General features: G+C 40.2%; 1 protein-coding gene across 6 annotated transcripts in view; it reads right to left on the minus strand.

The window, feature by feature from the left end:
- Positions 1–13,601, minus strand: part of SKAP2 (src kinase associated phosphoprotein 2) — a 189,346-nt gene that overhangs the window by 80,958 nt on the left and 94,787 nt on the right. For all 6 annotated transcript variants that reach the window (XM_074195534.1, XM_074195532.1, XM_074195531.1 and 3 more), the window contains 3 exons: positions 11,650–11,727; positions 9,634–9,717; positions 415–539 (listed from right to left, as the gene is read on the minus strand). In XM_074195534.1, coding sequence (XP_074051635.1) covers positions 415–539; positions 9,634–9,717; positions 11,650–11,727 — 287 coding nt within the window. The remainder of the gene's footprint in view (positions 1–414; positions 540–9,633; positions 9,718–11,649; positions 11,728–13,601) is intronic.

Below are 13,601 nucleotides of genomic sequence, written 5' to 3' on the forward strand. Positions count from 1 at the left end.
TTAAACTTCCATTCCATATTGATGGCTAACTGATAGATATGGGGATTGCAGGGCTTTTACCTTGAATTTTCCTCCCACGCCCTTAAATAATACAATCTATATTAACACACAGATTTTTGATAACTGCATTCTTCCCACTATAGAATTCTTCTTTAAAAAACTCATAGAAGCCCATTAAAATAGAGTAGAAAAATGTTAACATTAATGTGATAGATAATCTATTGGCTTATTCAAAAAAGATACCATTTAAATATCTTAAAATAAATTTCATATCATATGAATGTTCCATGTAAGCAAACTGGTGCTTTTTTTCCACCATGTCAGAGAGTTGTTTTACCAAAATGTTAATATCTCTATAAATGAAATCAGCACATTTTTATCGACCTAATTTCAAGTCGACGTAAAAAACCCAACCTGATAGATGCGTTTATCAGGGGCTGAGATTTCAAAACAGCAATCTTTCTTTGCATCCTTCCTCAGGGTATTATTCATTCTGACGCTGTATCCATCTATAGCAAATTCACCTTTCTGTTGTTTGTCTGTAGAAGATAAAACCAAAGTTACAATTTCATTTACAGAACTGACGAGCAATGTCCAACAGAGTCTCTTGGATTTAGATTTTCTTTTTCAATTCATATACACATAAATTTATTTTTTCCATTTGTGCCTTTTTGAAAGTATAATGATGATACATTTGGAAGGGAGGGAAAAGGGAGGAGAAGCAGCTTCATTTCTTAATTGGGAAAGGATCTGGGGTGGAGGGTTTTTGTTTGTTTTTCGAAGATACCTTAGGGAATCCCAAGAGAGAGGTCTGCAGATGGTGGTCTTATTTAGTCAGAATTGCAAGATGTGACACTTGTATCTGGGGAAAGCCAAGAACTGCAACTTGGAACTTGCTAGACAAGGCTCACTATAAATCAGTGTCTCTTTCAGGTTCAGTGAAGCCAGTGGGAAAACCTGTCTAGTTGAGAACTTCCTGTATTCTCTCATTCTTTCTTTCCCCTTGAAAAAAAAACCCTCTTAAACTACAATGGTCTGACGGCCTCCTCTCTTCACCTTTTAAAGGATACAATCATTCTGCCCCAGAGCTTTGATTCACTCACTAAATGATGGATTTTTTTCAAAAATAGAAAAAGAATTCTGTACTCAAAATATCAGCTACAAAGACTCTAAGGGAGAATCCTCTAGTGGAGTTAAAGCTGCCCTTTATTCTTTAAAGATATGTCCACTTTAGAGGAAATTCTGAAATAATAATCTATTTTTACATTAGCAAAATAACATTATAGTGAATAAATGCAAAATAATGAGAAATCTTTCCTTTTGTCTCCAAGGAGATATTGGGTAGTGCTTAATGTCTTTTGCTAAGGAAGAAGAGGGCAATTGAGCCAGATCCTCTCTGGACTTGTTGAATTCCCCAGCACTTCTAATAAACCACAAGCTCTCAGAAACTCAGTTTATCCACCTTCCAAACAAGGTCCCATGACACCAGTTTGATGAGAAGTATGTAAGGAGAATATTTCTGGAACACTAAGATAAAATATATAACTCTTAGCAACTTTGATAGGGAAATAAGACTAACAAAATACTTTCTGTTGGGAGTGTGCAATTTTTAAAAAGGGAATTTCTCAAAATAACATCATTTACTAGTCTGTTACACAGAGCTCTGGCAAATATATCCCACGGAGTAATTGTATTTTCTATTAGTCACTTGAGGATATCAAGGGAATGGAAGGGTATAGGGAGAGAAGGCAAAGAGAAGATGGTGTCTCATATTTTCTGTTTCCCACAGTGATTGGCAGAAGGGGAGAAGGGGATGGCATTTTATAAATTTGTCTACAGATAAGTCCAGAAAAGCCTGCTAGCTACTTTTCACAGCATCTTTCTACTCGGGGTAGACAGATACTAACCCAACCAAGCCACCGAAAATCTATTTTGACGCTTTGGGGTGAAAAGAGGGCATTAGATGTTAATATGAACTTTGTATAAATGAGGTTTACCATACTTTGAAGATGAAAAATTTTTAAATGAATTATCTCTATGGGCACTTTTCCAAAAATGCAATTAATTTGCCTGTCTTCACTATTCAAAAGAGAAGAATGTGGGGAAAATTCCACAATTCTGAAATCATTCAAATTGGGTCAAAGATGAGATTTCTTGCTTGTGTTGAAGACAACAGCATCTTTTGGGTTAATACCCAGACACTAGCCTTGGTTTTGCCATCAGAATTGCTTCCAGTCAAAATGGTTGTTTTCTTTGTCTCATAAACTTCTAGCAAGCAGGACACCATCATCAGGGCCATGGCACACCTCATGATGACCTGCACAGTGTTAAGACACCCTCTTACCTGTCTCTGAAATCATGTGAGACAAGGCCAAGTTCTTCTGCAATAAATCCATAAGAGAAAAGAAGCACTTGGAACCCACTTGGGAGAAACTTGGGAAATGTCCCCTCCAGGGCATCCTACAGCCTCTTCCCAGCTGCCTATCTCAGGGTTTCCTTCCTTCCACCTCCTTTAACCCAACAAGCACCACATTTCTTCCTTTCCTCTTGACTCTGCCTGGCCTGCTCTTGGCTGGGCCCTCTTCCCCTCTTTCCTTCCTCTTACCCTTTCTTTCCATTTTCAGATATAATACTCACAGACCCTGAATTCCCCCCTTGTGAGGTGAGTGAGAATGGTTTGGGACAGTCTGGTCATATCCCCTATGGTTCATCCCAGAATCCCAATGTGGGCAATGGACCACCTGCTCCACCCTCTCTCTTTACCTGTGATCTTCTACAACTAATCCTAGGAAGTTTCTAAGATCTTTTTTCCTCCACTTCTTTCTTGGCACAAGCTCTTTTCCCCCATTACTTTCTGGTTCTGTTTCTTAATGACTTGGTCAAAAAGCTAGTCATCCAACTCCAGGGTTACCACTGCTCATACAGAGACATAGATACACATGTGTGTATGTGTGCATGTGTGTGTAAAATGTGTGTGCATAATTTAAACACAGTCATTAAGGGATTCCTGTAAGTTCTGAATATCTCTAGGATCATGCAATTGAAAGATATTTAATCCACTTTGCAATGTTTCCTAATAAACTCTGTTATTTATATTTAGGGAGATATTTTCCCCTCTGTGACTATGGGAGACTTCCATTGCTATTAATACTAAATACTTGAGCATGGGAAAAGGAGAATATGCCCCTTGGTCCTGAACTGAACCAGAGAACTTAGTCTACCTGCTTAGTCAAAGGTAAATGCAATAAAAGAGAATTTAATAATATTTTTATTAGTTTAAACAAAATCTCCTTTTTTATTAAAGCTATTTTCAATGAATGATGCACTTGAAAATGCTGGTTACTTCGCTGATAATGGTCCTTTGAGAAAGTGTCAAACTATTATCATTTTAATTAAAAACAATAGCTAGGAAGGTTTCTGTTTAGCATGAAAAGTCTGGCAAGGACCTTTTGGTGGGCTAGGATTTTAAACATGTTCAGATTATGTCTTCTCCAGAGAGTTAGGAGCTGTTGGGATGAAAGCCAAGGGGCCTCTACACTCCACCCTACATTTTCCACTCCAGATATTAATCTGGCCCTAGCTGAGACAATGCTGGAACTGAGAAGGGAGAAAAAATGAACGGCTCATGGTGGGAGAGAAAAGGAGTAAAGCTCCCACTGATTCCTATCATTTGTCCAATATGATGCCTGCCTCCAAACTCCAAGTTCATAAGTTATTCATAATATAGACTACAAAGCCATAACCACATGTAGCTACTATTACTCTCTGTACTCGAAAAGAAATCATCATCTCACCATTGGGCAAATCTTCCCTCATCTCCCACGCTCCTCTGAATATGAGTCCTAGCCTGTCACATGTATACATCAGGGCTGCAGGGCACCCCCCCCCAGTTCCCCATAACCACACAGAGTACCACAGACCTGGTTACATACATGGACTCAAAGGAGAGTCGTGGCTAGACAGAGGCATTTTGGTAGGGCAAGTTAGAGAGATGGTGACTGATCCATGAAAGAACTTATTGCCACACCTTTCCAGGAGCAATGGCAACGTTGACTGACTGGGGAAGAGGCCAGTGAACCACACTTTACTTTGGAGCACTGACCATCATGCCCCTTGGGGTAGAAACCAGACCCAGGAAGACCTGAACCCAGAATACTCAAAATGAAAAAGATAAACCAAAGTACAGGCTCTGCTATCACCCAGGAGGTTAAGGCCAGCAGGGAGTGGCAGAAATGACATCACCATGGGCTGAGAGTTCTCTCCCCCCATGGAAAGGAAGCCCCATGAGGGCTGGCCTGCTCTTGCCTTCCTTTCCACTACCATGACTTAGAACAGTTCTCATACACAGGGGAACTTCAGTAAATATTTTTTTGAGTGACTCCCCTCATATCAGAAGCAGCCAAAGGAAGATCTCCTACACTAGTGGAGTAAAGTCTCTGTGGACAAGACGACCCCAAACTAGAAGGTCTTGTTGGCTCAAGAGCAGCAGCGGTGAAAGGACACTGTCTCCAGCCAGCTTCACTGCCTCTCCCCCAGGCCATGGCTCCATCAAGGGACACTAGGAGCTTCCTACACGATCAGAGGTGCCTAACTCCCATCATCTGGTGACAGAGAGAACACCAGGAGCACAGCAGCTTCCTCTGGGAGCCTGGGATGGGCAGGGCCCGGCCAGGTCCCAGACAATGGCTGCGGTTGACTGCAAGCAATCGTTCATCTTGAAGGTTCACAAAGCAGCACTTTTACACAGTCTGGCTACGCCATTTCCACATCCATCTGGGAGTCGCCTAGAGTGAGGGAGGAGAAGCTGGGTCTTTCCCCTTGGAGAGAGGAGGGTGGGGCTTCCATCAAGCAGACAAAATGGGTCTCAAGAGACACAGGACCAAAAACCAAAAGAAAGAAAAAAAAGGAGGCAGCTATGAGGTGCAGTGGATAGAGCACAGGCCCTGGAGTGAGGAGGACCTGAGTTCAAATGTGACCTCAGACACTTAAAAATTACCTTGGGCAAGTCATTTAACCTCATTGCCCAGGAAAAACTAAGAGAGAGAGAGAGAGAGAGAGAGAGAGAGAGAGAGAGAGAGAAACAGAGATGGAGGGAGGCAGACAGAGACCGGACCAATGGGAGGAGACTTGCATTTTCAATTAATTTATAGAATTATATGAATTTTACTATTATTTTCAATAGAATGTATACCATGCAATGATGTCTATATCTTAATTACATGCGTACTATCTAAAACTAAACTCTGAAGAGATTTCTTTTTTCTCCAACCCAGGAGCTGAGTTTCACATCTCAATGACAATCCAAAATCTTAAAAAGTCTTGATTTCCAAATAAGACTGGAAATAGGCTCTTATGAAAAAAACATTTGGCAGCAGGAAATATTTTTTAAGTTTGTTTGAAAAAAGGCAAGGAAAATAATATCAAAAATCCCATGGACTTAGAACTAGGTCTTCCTCTCCATTTCCTTCTTCCACCCTTACCGACATTTCTTTAGCACTTATATCAGATGCCGCCACAATAGACACAGCACTTGGTCTGCACCTTCAAACTGTGTTTATTGTGGCAATGAATGTGTGTCAAGCATCTACTGTGTACAAGACATGTGCTGGGACAAATGGGACCAAGACAGGAATGGAGGGCAGATTCAAGTTTCTTCCTAGCCTGGCAGGGTAGACAGAGGGTCAGTCTTGGGGTGAGGAAGCCCTGGACCAAAGTTCTGACAGTCTTTTCTTAACTGCTTAGTACCCCAGTGTAAAAGTTACATAGGCACTGGTGGAGGGATCCTAACTCTGGGAGTTCACCATAGTAATGTCCTGGTCAATTTTTATATTTTATCTGAAGAATCAAAGTTGCATGGTTGATACATATGACTCCCAAGAAAGTATGGAGGAGTGGCCTGAAGGAGACATTCCCACAACTGGTGCTATGAGGAGCACAGGCACCTTCTCTACTGGCATCCATGAAATGCCAATGGATCTCAAGACCAGCCTGCACCAAGTTGGGGAGACCTTCTGCCCAGGGAGCAAAGGGAAAGTAGTCACCTGGCTGGTCTCTTTCAACTCTGACATCCTGTGACTAAGAAGAACCACAGAATTGTAGCATCATTCACGCAGTCTAAGTTTTCAATTTTTTTTGTTTTGTTTTTTGTTGTTTTTGCAAGACAATAGGGTTAAGTGACTTGCCCAAGGTCACACAGCTAGATAATAAGTTGTGAACCTGAGGTCCTCCTGACTCCAGGTCCAATGCTCTATCCACCATGCCACCTAGCTGGCCCAGCTTTTTTAATTCTTAAGTATATTTTTTTGTTTGTTTTTGTAAGACAATGGAGTTAAGTGACTTGCCCAAGGTCACACAGTCATGTAATTACTAAGTGTCTGAGGCTGAATATGAACTCAGGTCCTCCTGACTCCAGGGCTGATGCTCTGTCCACTGCACCACCTAGCTTCCCCTCTTAAAAATATTCTAACACAGTTGCTTTCATTCCCAAATCCAACACATCCCAATACACTGACTGGACTAAAGACCCTGATGCCTGGGATCACTTCCAACTCGTCTCTGATTCTCCCACAATGCCCGATCTGACCTTCCAACTTCTCCTCTACTTCACAAACTACACTTCCACATCTCCATGTCTCAACAAGAATTTACTGATTTAGTAATCCTGAACAAATTCCTCCTCTGCCTTTGCTTGTTGTATATAAGAAAAGCTTCCATGTAAATGAAAAATGAAAGGAAAGTGTTTAGAAACCACACTGAAGGAATTTCAGACAAGTGAAACTTTCCTAAGGGGTAGAAAAGAAGAGAAGATATTGGTGGTGGTTTCACATTTATATGTGGATTTTTTTAAAGCATCAATTCTGAATTGGATATTGAATGAACCAAGTCATTGATATCCATATACAAAGCAGGAAAAACAGGAGGTTCCGCTGCGAACATTCTGCCCTTGCTGAAGTCTAAACAATTGCAGCTTGGGATTGCCAAGGAAAAAGGAAGTCATGGAGATAAAGGAAGAAGGAAGTGAAGGAATGGATGTGGGTTTCATAAGGTGATAAAATATGTTCTGTATATATGTTTTTTACTTAAGAGCCCCAAATGGCTATGAATAATAAATATGGGCAATATTTATTGGGATGGAGGTAAGTGCATTATTTACCCTGGAGACTGGAACTTCTCTTTCTCAGCCATTACAATCTGATGGGTCAGTATATATTGGGGCCCACACAATAAGGTTAAAAACATGAACTCTGTATCTGTCAGCCAGTAACAAAGTGCCGTTTAACCTAGCACTTGGGATCTGCTCCTCACAAGCCACTAGACGCTGTCTCTAAATCTTCTTTAGTTGGGGAGGAGGGTTTCCTCTATCTAAAGGGCTCCTTTCAAAGGTGGGGCCAATCTCAAACACATACAGGACAAGAATGTGTGTATGAAGAAATGTTGGGGCAAATTAAGTTCCAGAAAGGCAGAGCTAAAGGGTTTGGATTATATTAGTTATGTTTGACCTCATGAAAGGAAACGAGCATCATGTGGAGAAATTTTCCTAAGGAAAATTAAAAAACAAAGAAAGAAGATAGGAACAAAATTAAGATCATAAGAAAAGCAATTGCAAAACCGCCTAATGACTGACAAAGTCCTTGAAAAAGAGAGGAGTTTGCTAAAAATACTGGAGGAAGTAACTTAGAAGCTAAAAGGACCATTAAAATCTGTCTAAAAAATCTCCCTGGAAACAAGAGACGTTGCACAGTGACAGCTGTGAAAGAGGGCTTTAGCACAAAGAAAGGCCCGCCCAGGCCTCCATTAGTGATATGAAAGAGAATCTCAGGAAAGCGCAGACTAAATGGATCCCAACTGAAAAGGCAAAAAATAGGAACTGAGAGGGAACTGCCAAAGAAGCCCAGGGCCAGGAATGCAAGGGATACCTCAAGAAACTCCCTAGGATTTCTGTGCAGTGTGCCAGAAACCACTCAATGTCCTTCAAAATAGATGGAAGTAATGGAACCCCCCCCTTTGCAATATTTATGCTACATGGGCAGAGCTGCCACTTGGCCTTCGGGCTTTGGCTGCAGGGATGTGCTAGGCCAGGCCTCCCCCACTCATTTTGCTGGTTTTCCTCACAGACATTCTGCATTCAGGGGGCCAGGAGATATCACCTAATCTCCTCCAGAGCTTCCTGGCCATCCAGAGCCCAGCTCAGGGGGTTCCTATCAGTTGCTGAGGTGCCTGTCTATGGCTGCTTAACCTGTCCATCCACTAAACAACCCAGTTCCCTCAAAAAAAAAATAAACAAAAAAAACAAAACAGGTGGTAGAGGTTGGGGGGGGGGGGAGGTTGTCATTGGCTTCAGGTCACTAAGAGCAGCTACCAGCCATCTTCATAGAAAAATCAACCACAGACAAGAGTCTATTTCTCACTGGTTCCTGAATATTTGGGGGATTTTCTTGCTCATGATAAGAAAATATCTCAAAGACTCAAAAATAGTATATACACACACCTTCTGAATTTCATGATAAACAAACTTAGAAGCTTGAAATAAAATCTGACGGGGTGGTTCCAGGAGGAAAAAAATATTTTTTCAGTGTTTCCTTTTCAGAAAAACAAGGGAACTTCCTAATCTTGGCTCAGCACAGTACAGACTGGAAAGTAGATCATTTTTTTTTTATTTTCACTGTAATATTATCTGGCTGTTTCTATTCTCCAGTTTTGTCTGGTTGTCAAAAGCGGCACAAAAGGAACATTAGATTATTTCTTAAAGTTCATTTTTTCATGGCAGTAGCCAGAATGCTGAGCCTAGAGTAAAAGAGACCTGAGTTCAAATGTGACCCCAGACACTACCTAGCTGTGTGGTCCTGAGGGAGGGGGTCACTTCCCCTCTGTTTGTGTCCATTTCCTCATCTGTAAAATGGGGGTAACAATGCCACCATGCCACCTCCTCCTGGGGTTGTTGTGAGAATCAAATGAAATCCTAGTTAGAAAGTGCTCATCACATAGTGCTATGTAAATATTTCTTCTCTTCACTCACTTTCCTTCCTCTAACCATTTCAAGTATTTAAAAGTATATTCACTAATGATTTTTAATCATTCTAAAATATATTTTAGATATAATATGCTAAATGTGATCATTTTATAAACAAATCAATCTACAATAACATAGTCCATTGCTAATAAACTTGAAAAAATGATGATAAATTCACATAAAATATTAATTCCATTTTTCACCTCTTTGCTAAACAACATAAAGTTCCTCTCCTTACCTACTCTGTGGTCCCCAAATTCCAAGAATTTTACACTCTACTGCTGATTAAATATGTGTGTGAATGTGTGTCTCAGGATACATCTCTGCCCAAGGGAAAGCAGCACCCCAAACTTCCCCAGAGGGTTCAGGGCCACACAAATCAGCACATGCTCAGGTTTTACTACGGGACAGGAGCACATAGGCTAGAAGGCTGATAAGAAAAAGCCCTACCCCATAAATTGCTATTTATGCTGAGACCTTTAGCTTATTGACAAATTTCACTTTAAAATTAAAAAAAACAAACCTAAAATAAATAAATAAATAAAGCCACGCTCACTGAGCATGTAATCAGTGGAACAATTCCATTTGATCATAATGTATCACAATTCAACAATCATAAGTACCTTTGTCACTTCCATAATAATAGAAAACTGTTTTGCTAAGAGCACACCATCGCTTCTGCCATTCAAATCCCAGGAAGCTATGATCTGAAATAAAGATAAAAGAAAATATTTCAGAAAAACAACTATACATATTTATTGTAAATCAGTTCTCAGTTTCTTCATCTGTAAAAATGGCTTTGGAAGTCTCAAAATTCCATCACTTCGGCCCTAATGCACACCTTTTATCTGAAGATTCTATTAAGGAAAAATAGATTTAGGAAAATAAAAAAGGAGGAGGAATGGGACACCCACCCCAGAACACCACCAGTTTGAGGGCAGAAGAGGAAACATGGCCACACAAAACCGGACTCTATGACTCTTCTGTTGGACTGGATGACTCAAGAGTCTCCTCGGAGAACTATTAAGGGTAACAGGATCAGAATGATTCTGCCTAGCTCCAGACAATCAGCAAGAATTTCTCAAATCCTTTATGGATATCAAACATGGGGCTAAGTGTTGGATTGAGAAAAGAAAACCAAGAATAGTCCATGCTCTCAAGGAGCTTACATTCTAATGAAGAAAAGCACCATGGGCAGCAAGAGGCCCATACAGGAATCCTGCAGAGTGGATGGAAATGATGTAGAAATAAAAGCTAGCAATATTTTATTTTAACATCAAGAAAGGATTGGGCAAAGAAAAGAGAATAAGAGCATCTCATGAGAAGAAAGTATAAGTATGGAGTGAGCAAGGGATAATGGCATCATGTGAATCTCATTTTTTTAAAAATTGTAGAGAAAGTAGGATTTGAGCTGGGGAAGGATTCATGTTTTTTGGACAACAGTAGTTTTTTGTCAATCTGTCTCAAAGCCCTTACATGTCACTGTCCCAAGTGTGTTGTCTGCAATGTGGCCTCCTCTGAGAGGCCTTGATCCAGTTTCAGCTGCTCTTCCCATTTTTGAATACTTTAGTGCCATTTCAACAACAAACAGTAGGTATTTTTAAGCACCTACAGGTACAAGGTTGGGGTAGCAAGGTGGCATAGTGGATAGAGGCTCTGGAGTCAGGAAGACCTGAGTTCAAATCTGTCCTCAAAACACTTCCTAGCTGCCTCCAAATTGGAGGCAGACCCCAAATAGGGTCACAGAGAGTCAGACTCACCTGATACAACTGAATGACAGCAATGGACAAGGAGATGGGTCAGAGTTGGGCATCCAGGGACAAAAATGTAAAAACAGGGCTAAAAGCAATAGGTGGAAGTTGGAAAGAGGCGAACCAAAACAGCTGGAAGGTGCTGCCCACTGGGCCCCAAAAGGGCCCCTGACTAAAAATCCTCAATTGGCAGTTCTTCAGTCCCTGTTAGGGAGGTCAGCTGGAGAGGGAAGACCTGGGTATGGACTGAGGCACCTCAGTAGTCTCCAGGGCCCTTTCCTCTCCTCCTCAAAGACTATGACTCAAGCTAAGAAAGTTAAGCAGATTCTGACAGAAAGGACTAAAGGGGCCAATTTGGAGGCAGACAATAAGAAGAGACTCTCCATTTTTCATTTCCACTATCATCATAATAATCTTTCCATTTTTCATTTTTCCCATTATAAATGGGTATTAAAAGAATGAGACCTTCTGGTTCACACCAATTATCAGAGTCAGAAGAGAAGAACAATGTGACAGACAAGTAAAATGTAAAAAAAAAAGCGAGCAATCTTCTCCATTTGACACAAACCAAGGCAAGTTTCCATGATACAATGAAGACTGGGAGAAGTCACCAAATACCCACTGTGCCAATCACTGTGTTGAGAGCTGGGACACAGGCCAATTGCCATGATCCTTTGGTCTAATGTTCCCCCAGTGTGAGCGAACAACTGTTAAACCACTGACAAAGGTCTCAAACTCAAAATGCATTTGACTGTGGTTATTCAAAAAACTAAAGGATGAGTTTATGGTTTTGACCATGTTACCTAAAAGTCTTTTCTCATTCTGTAAGGTGCACAGAGGAGGAGCACATTCTTCCCAACAGTCTCTTCTAGACCCTTATTTCTTTACCTTTTCTCCGTTTCTCAAGGTAACCAGCCTTTAGAACAAATGGAAGGTCCTGTGCTGCAACTGGAGGGAACTGGTTTCCTAAGAGGAAAAGAAAAATAAACACTTAGGTTATCAACTTAAAAACAAATGTCTTAACATATGTAATATATTGTATCATATTATATATAATATATAATATTATAGGTAATATCATTTTAATGACTAACTCCAAGTCTGCTAGTCTCATTTCTTCTACATTCTGGCTCCTCAAGCCTCAATAGCAAAACTTATCTGTGCTCATCTGTTGGAAAAAATTGTGCTAGAAACTATAGTGATACTGGAATATAATCCAATGATGGAGAAAAGAGGTTATTTTTCATTTTATACTCTCTAGGCAAAGGGTTTCAGGACACTTTTGATGAAAGATATTATTTTGGAATTAAAGAGCAATCAACAAGTTCCTTAAAATGGAGCCAGGATTTGTAAAAAAATTCCACATTTTCCTTCTTTGCACTTGTACCGGCCTGTCATTCTTTGTATTTCTTAGGAGGAAAAATACTAACATATACACAAGTAAACATGATTTATCTCAAGAACCAAAGCTCCAAGGCCTTATGCTAGAATCCTAAAAACAGAAATAAAAATAGCCCAGCTTGGGGCTACCTCTATTTCTGAATTGGCATTGTTGAGGGGAAAAATATTATTTGAAACAAAAGCATTTGACCAATCAGCAATGGCTTTTTTAAGTTGCCAATGAGGGCAGAGAGCTGGTTCAGTAGAATTCTATATCAGCCAGTAGCACAAACTCTGGAAGATTCTACCATGCTAGAAAAACTTCAAGGACAATCTCAGCAACAGAACCTGTCTGCTTTCCAACAATGAATTTCCTTAAGCACAGAGAGGCTCATCGCCTCTGTATATGGTACTACATTCTTTGTCCACGAGATCAAGAAACCTATAAAATGGCTGTCAGTTCTATGGCCTCTTCCACTTCTGTAGTGATGGTAGTAGAGAAATTGAGAAAGGGGCCAAGAGTTTTTTTTATCTCCTTTTCCATCTGATCAATTCTGCTTTTTAAGGTAATATTCTCCTCACTGACCTTTTGGAATGTTTCTTCCATTTGGCCTAAAATGGTTTTGAAGATATTCTTTTCTTTGGTATTTTTTATATATCTCCTTCACCAAGCTGCTAACTGGTTTTCACACTCATCACTCTCAATTCTTTTCCTCTATTTCCCCTTTCTTGATTTTCTAAATCTTTTTTGAATTCTTCCATAGCCTGAGAGACCAATTCCTATTTTTCTTGGAGACTTTGGATACAGAAGCTTTGATTTTGTCATCTTCTGGGTGTGTATTTTGAACCTCCATGGGACCAAAGTAAATGTCTATGTCATATTCTTTTTCTTCTGTTGTTTGCTCATTTTCCCAGTCTATGACATGAGATGGTAAACTCTTAATTCTTGGAGGACCTCAAGCAAAGGTTCAATGACCACAGGTCAGGAATGTTGGGTAGGGGATTTTGTCTCAGATATGGGTTGAACCAGATGGTCAATAAGGTCCTTTCTAACTCAGAAATTTCATAAAAGTTTTCAATTTAAGTTTTTAAAAACTCTGCAAGTATAAGATTGTAAGTATATTAAGGCCTAAGAGCATTTAAAAAAATAAGAGTCCCTAAGGATCCTGCCATACATGCAACTCTATTCTTAGTGCTGAAAGGAAGCAGAGGACCATGCAGAGGTCCTGCCTTGAAGCTGCTGACAGTCTGGTGGGCGAGGCTCCCTTATAATCACTTTCCTAGTACATGGCTAAAACTGCTGGCTCTTCACAAACTAAGGTTTTTCAATAAATAAGTGCTCTGGAATATTTTATATTGACACTTAAAAACTGTACTAAGTCAATATACATTTATTAAGCTCCTACTAAGTTAAGCACTGGACTAAGGGCAAGGAATACAAGAAAGCAAAAATCAGTCTC

This window comes from Macrotis lagotis, chromosome 7 (genome assembly GCF_037893015.1).
Source record: "Macrotis lagotis isolate mMagLag1 chromosome 7, bilby.v1.9.chrom.fasta, whole genome shotgun sequence".
Taxonomy (NCBI): domain Eukaryota; kingdom Metazoa; phylum Chordata; class Mammalia; order Peramelemorphia; family Peramelidae; genus Macrotis; species Macrotis lagotis.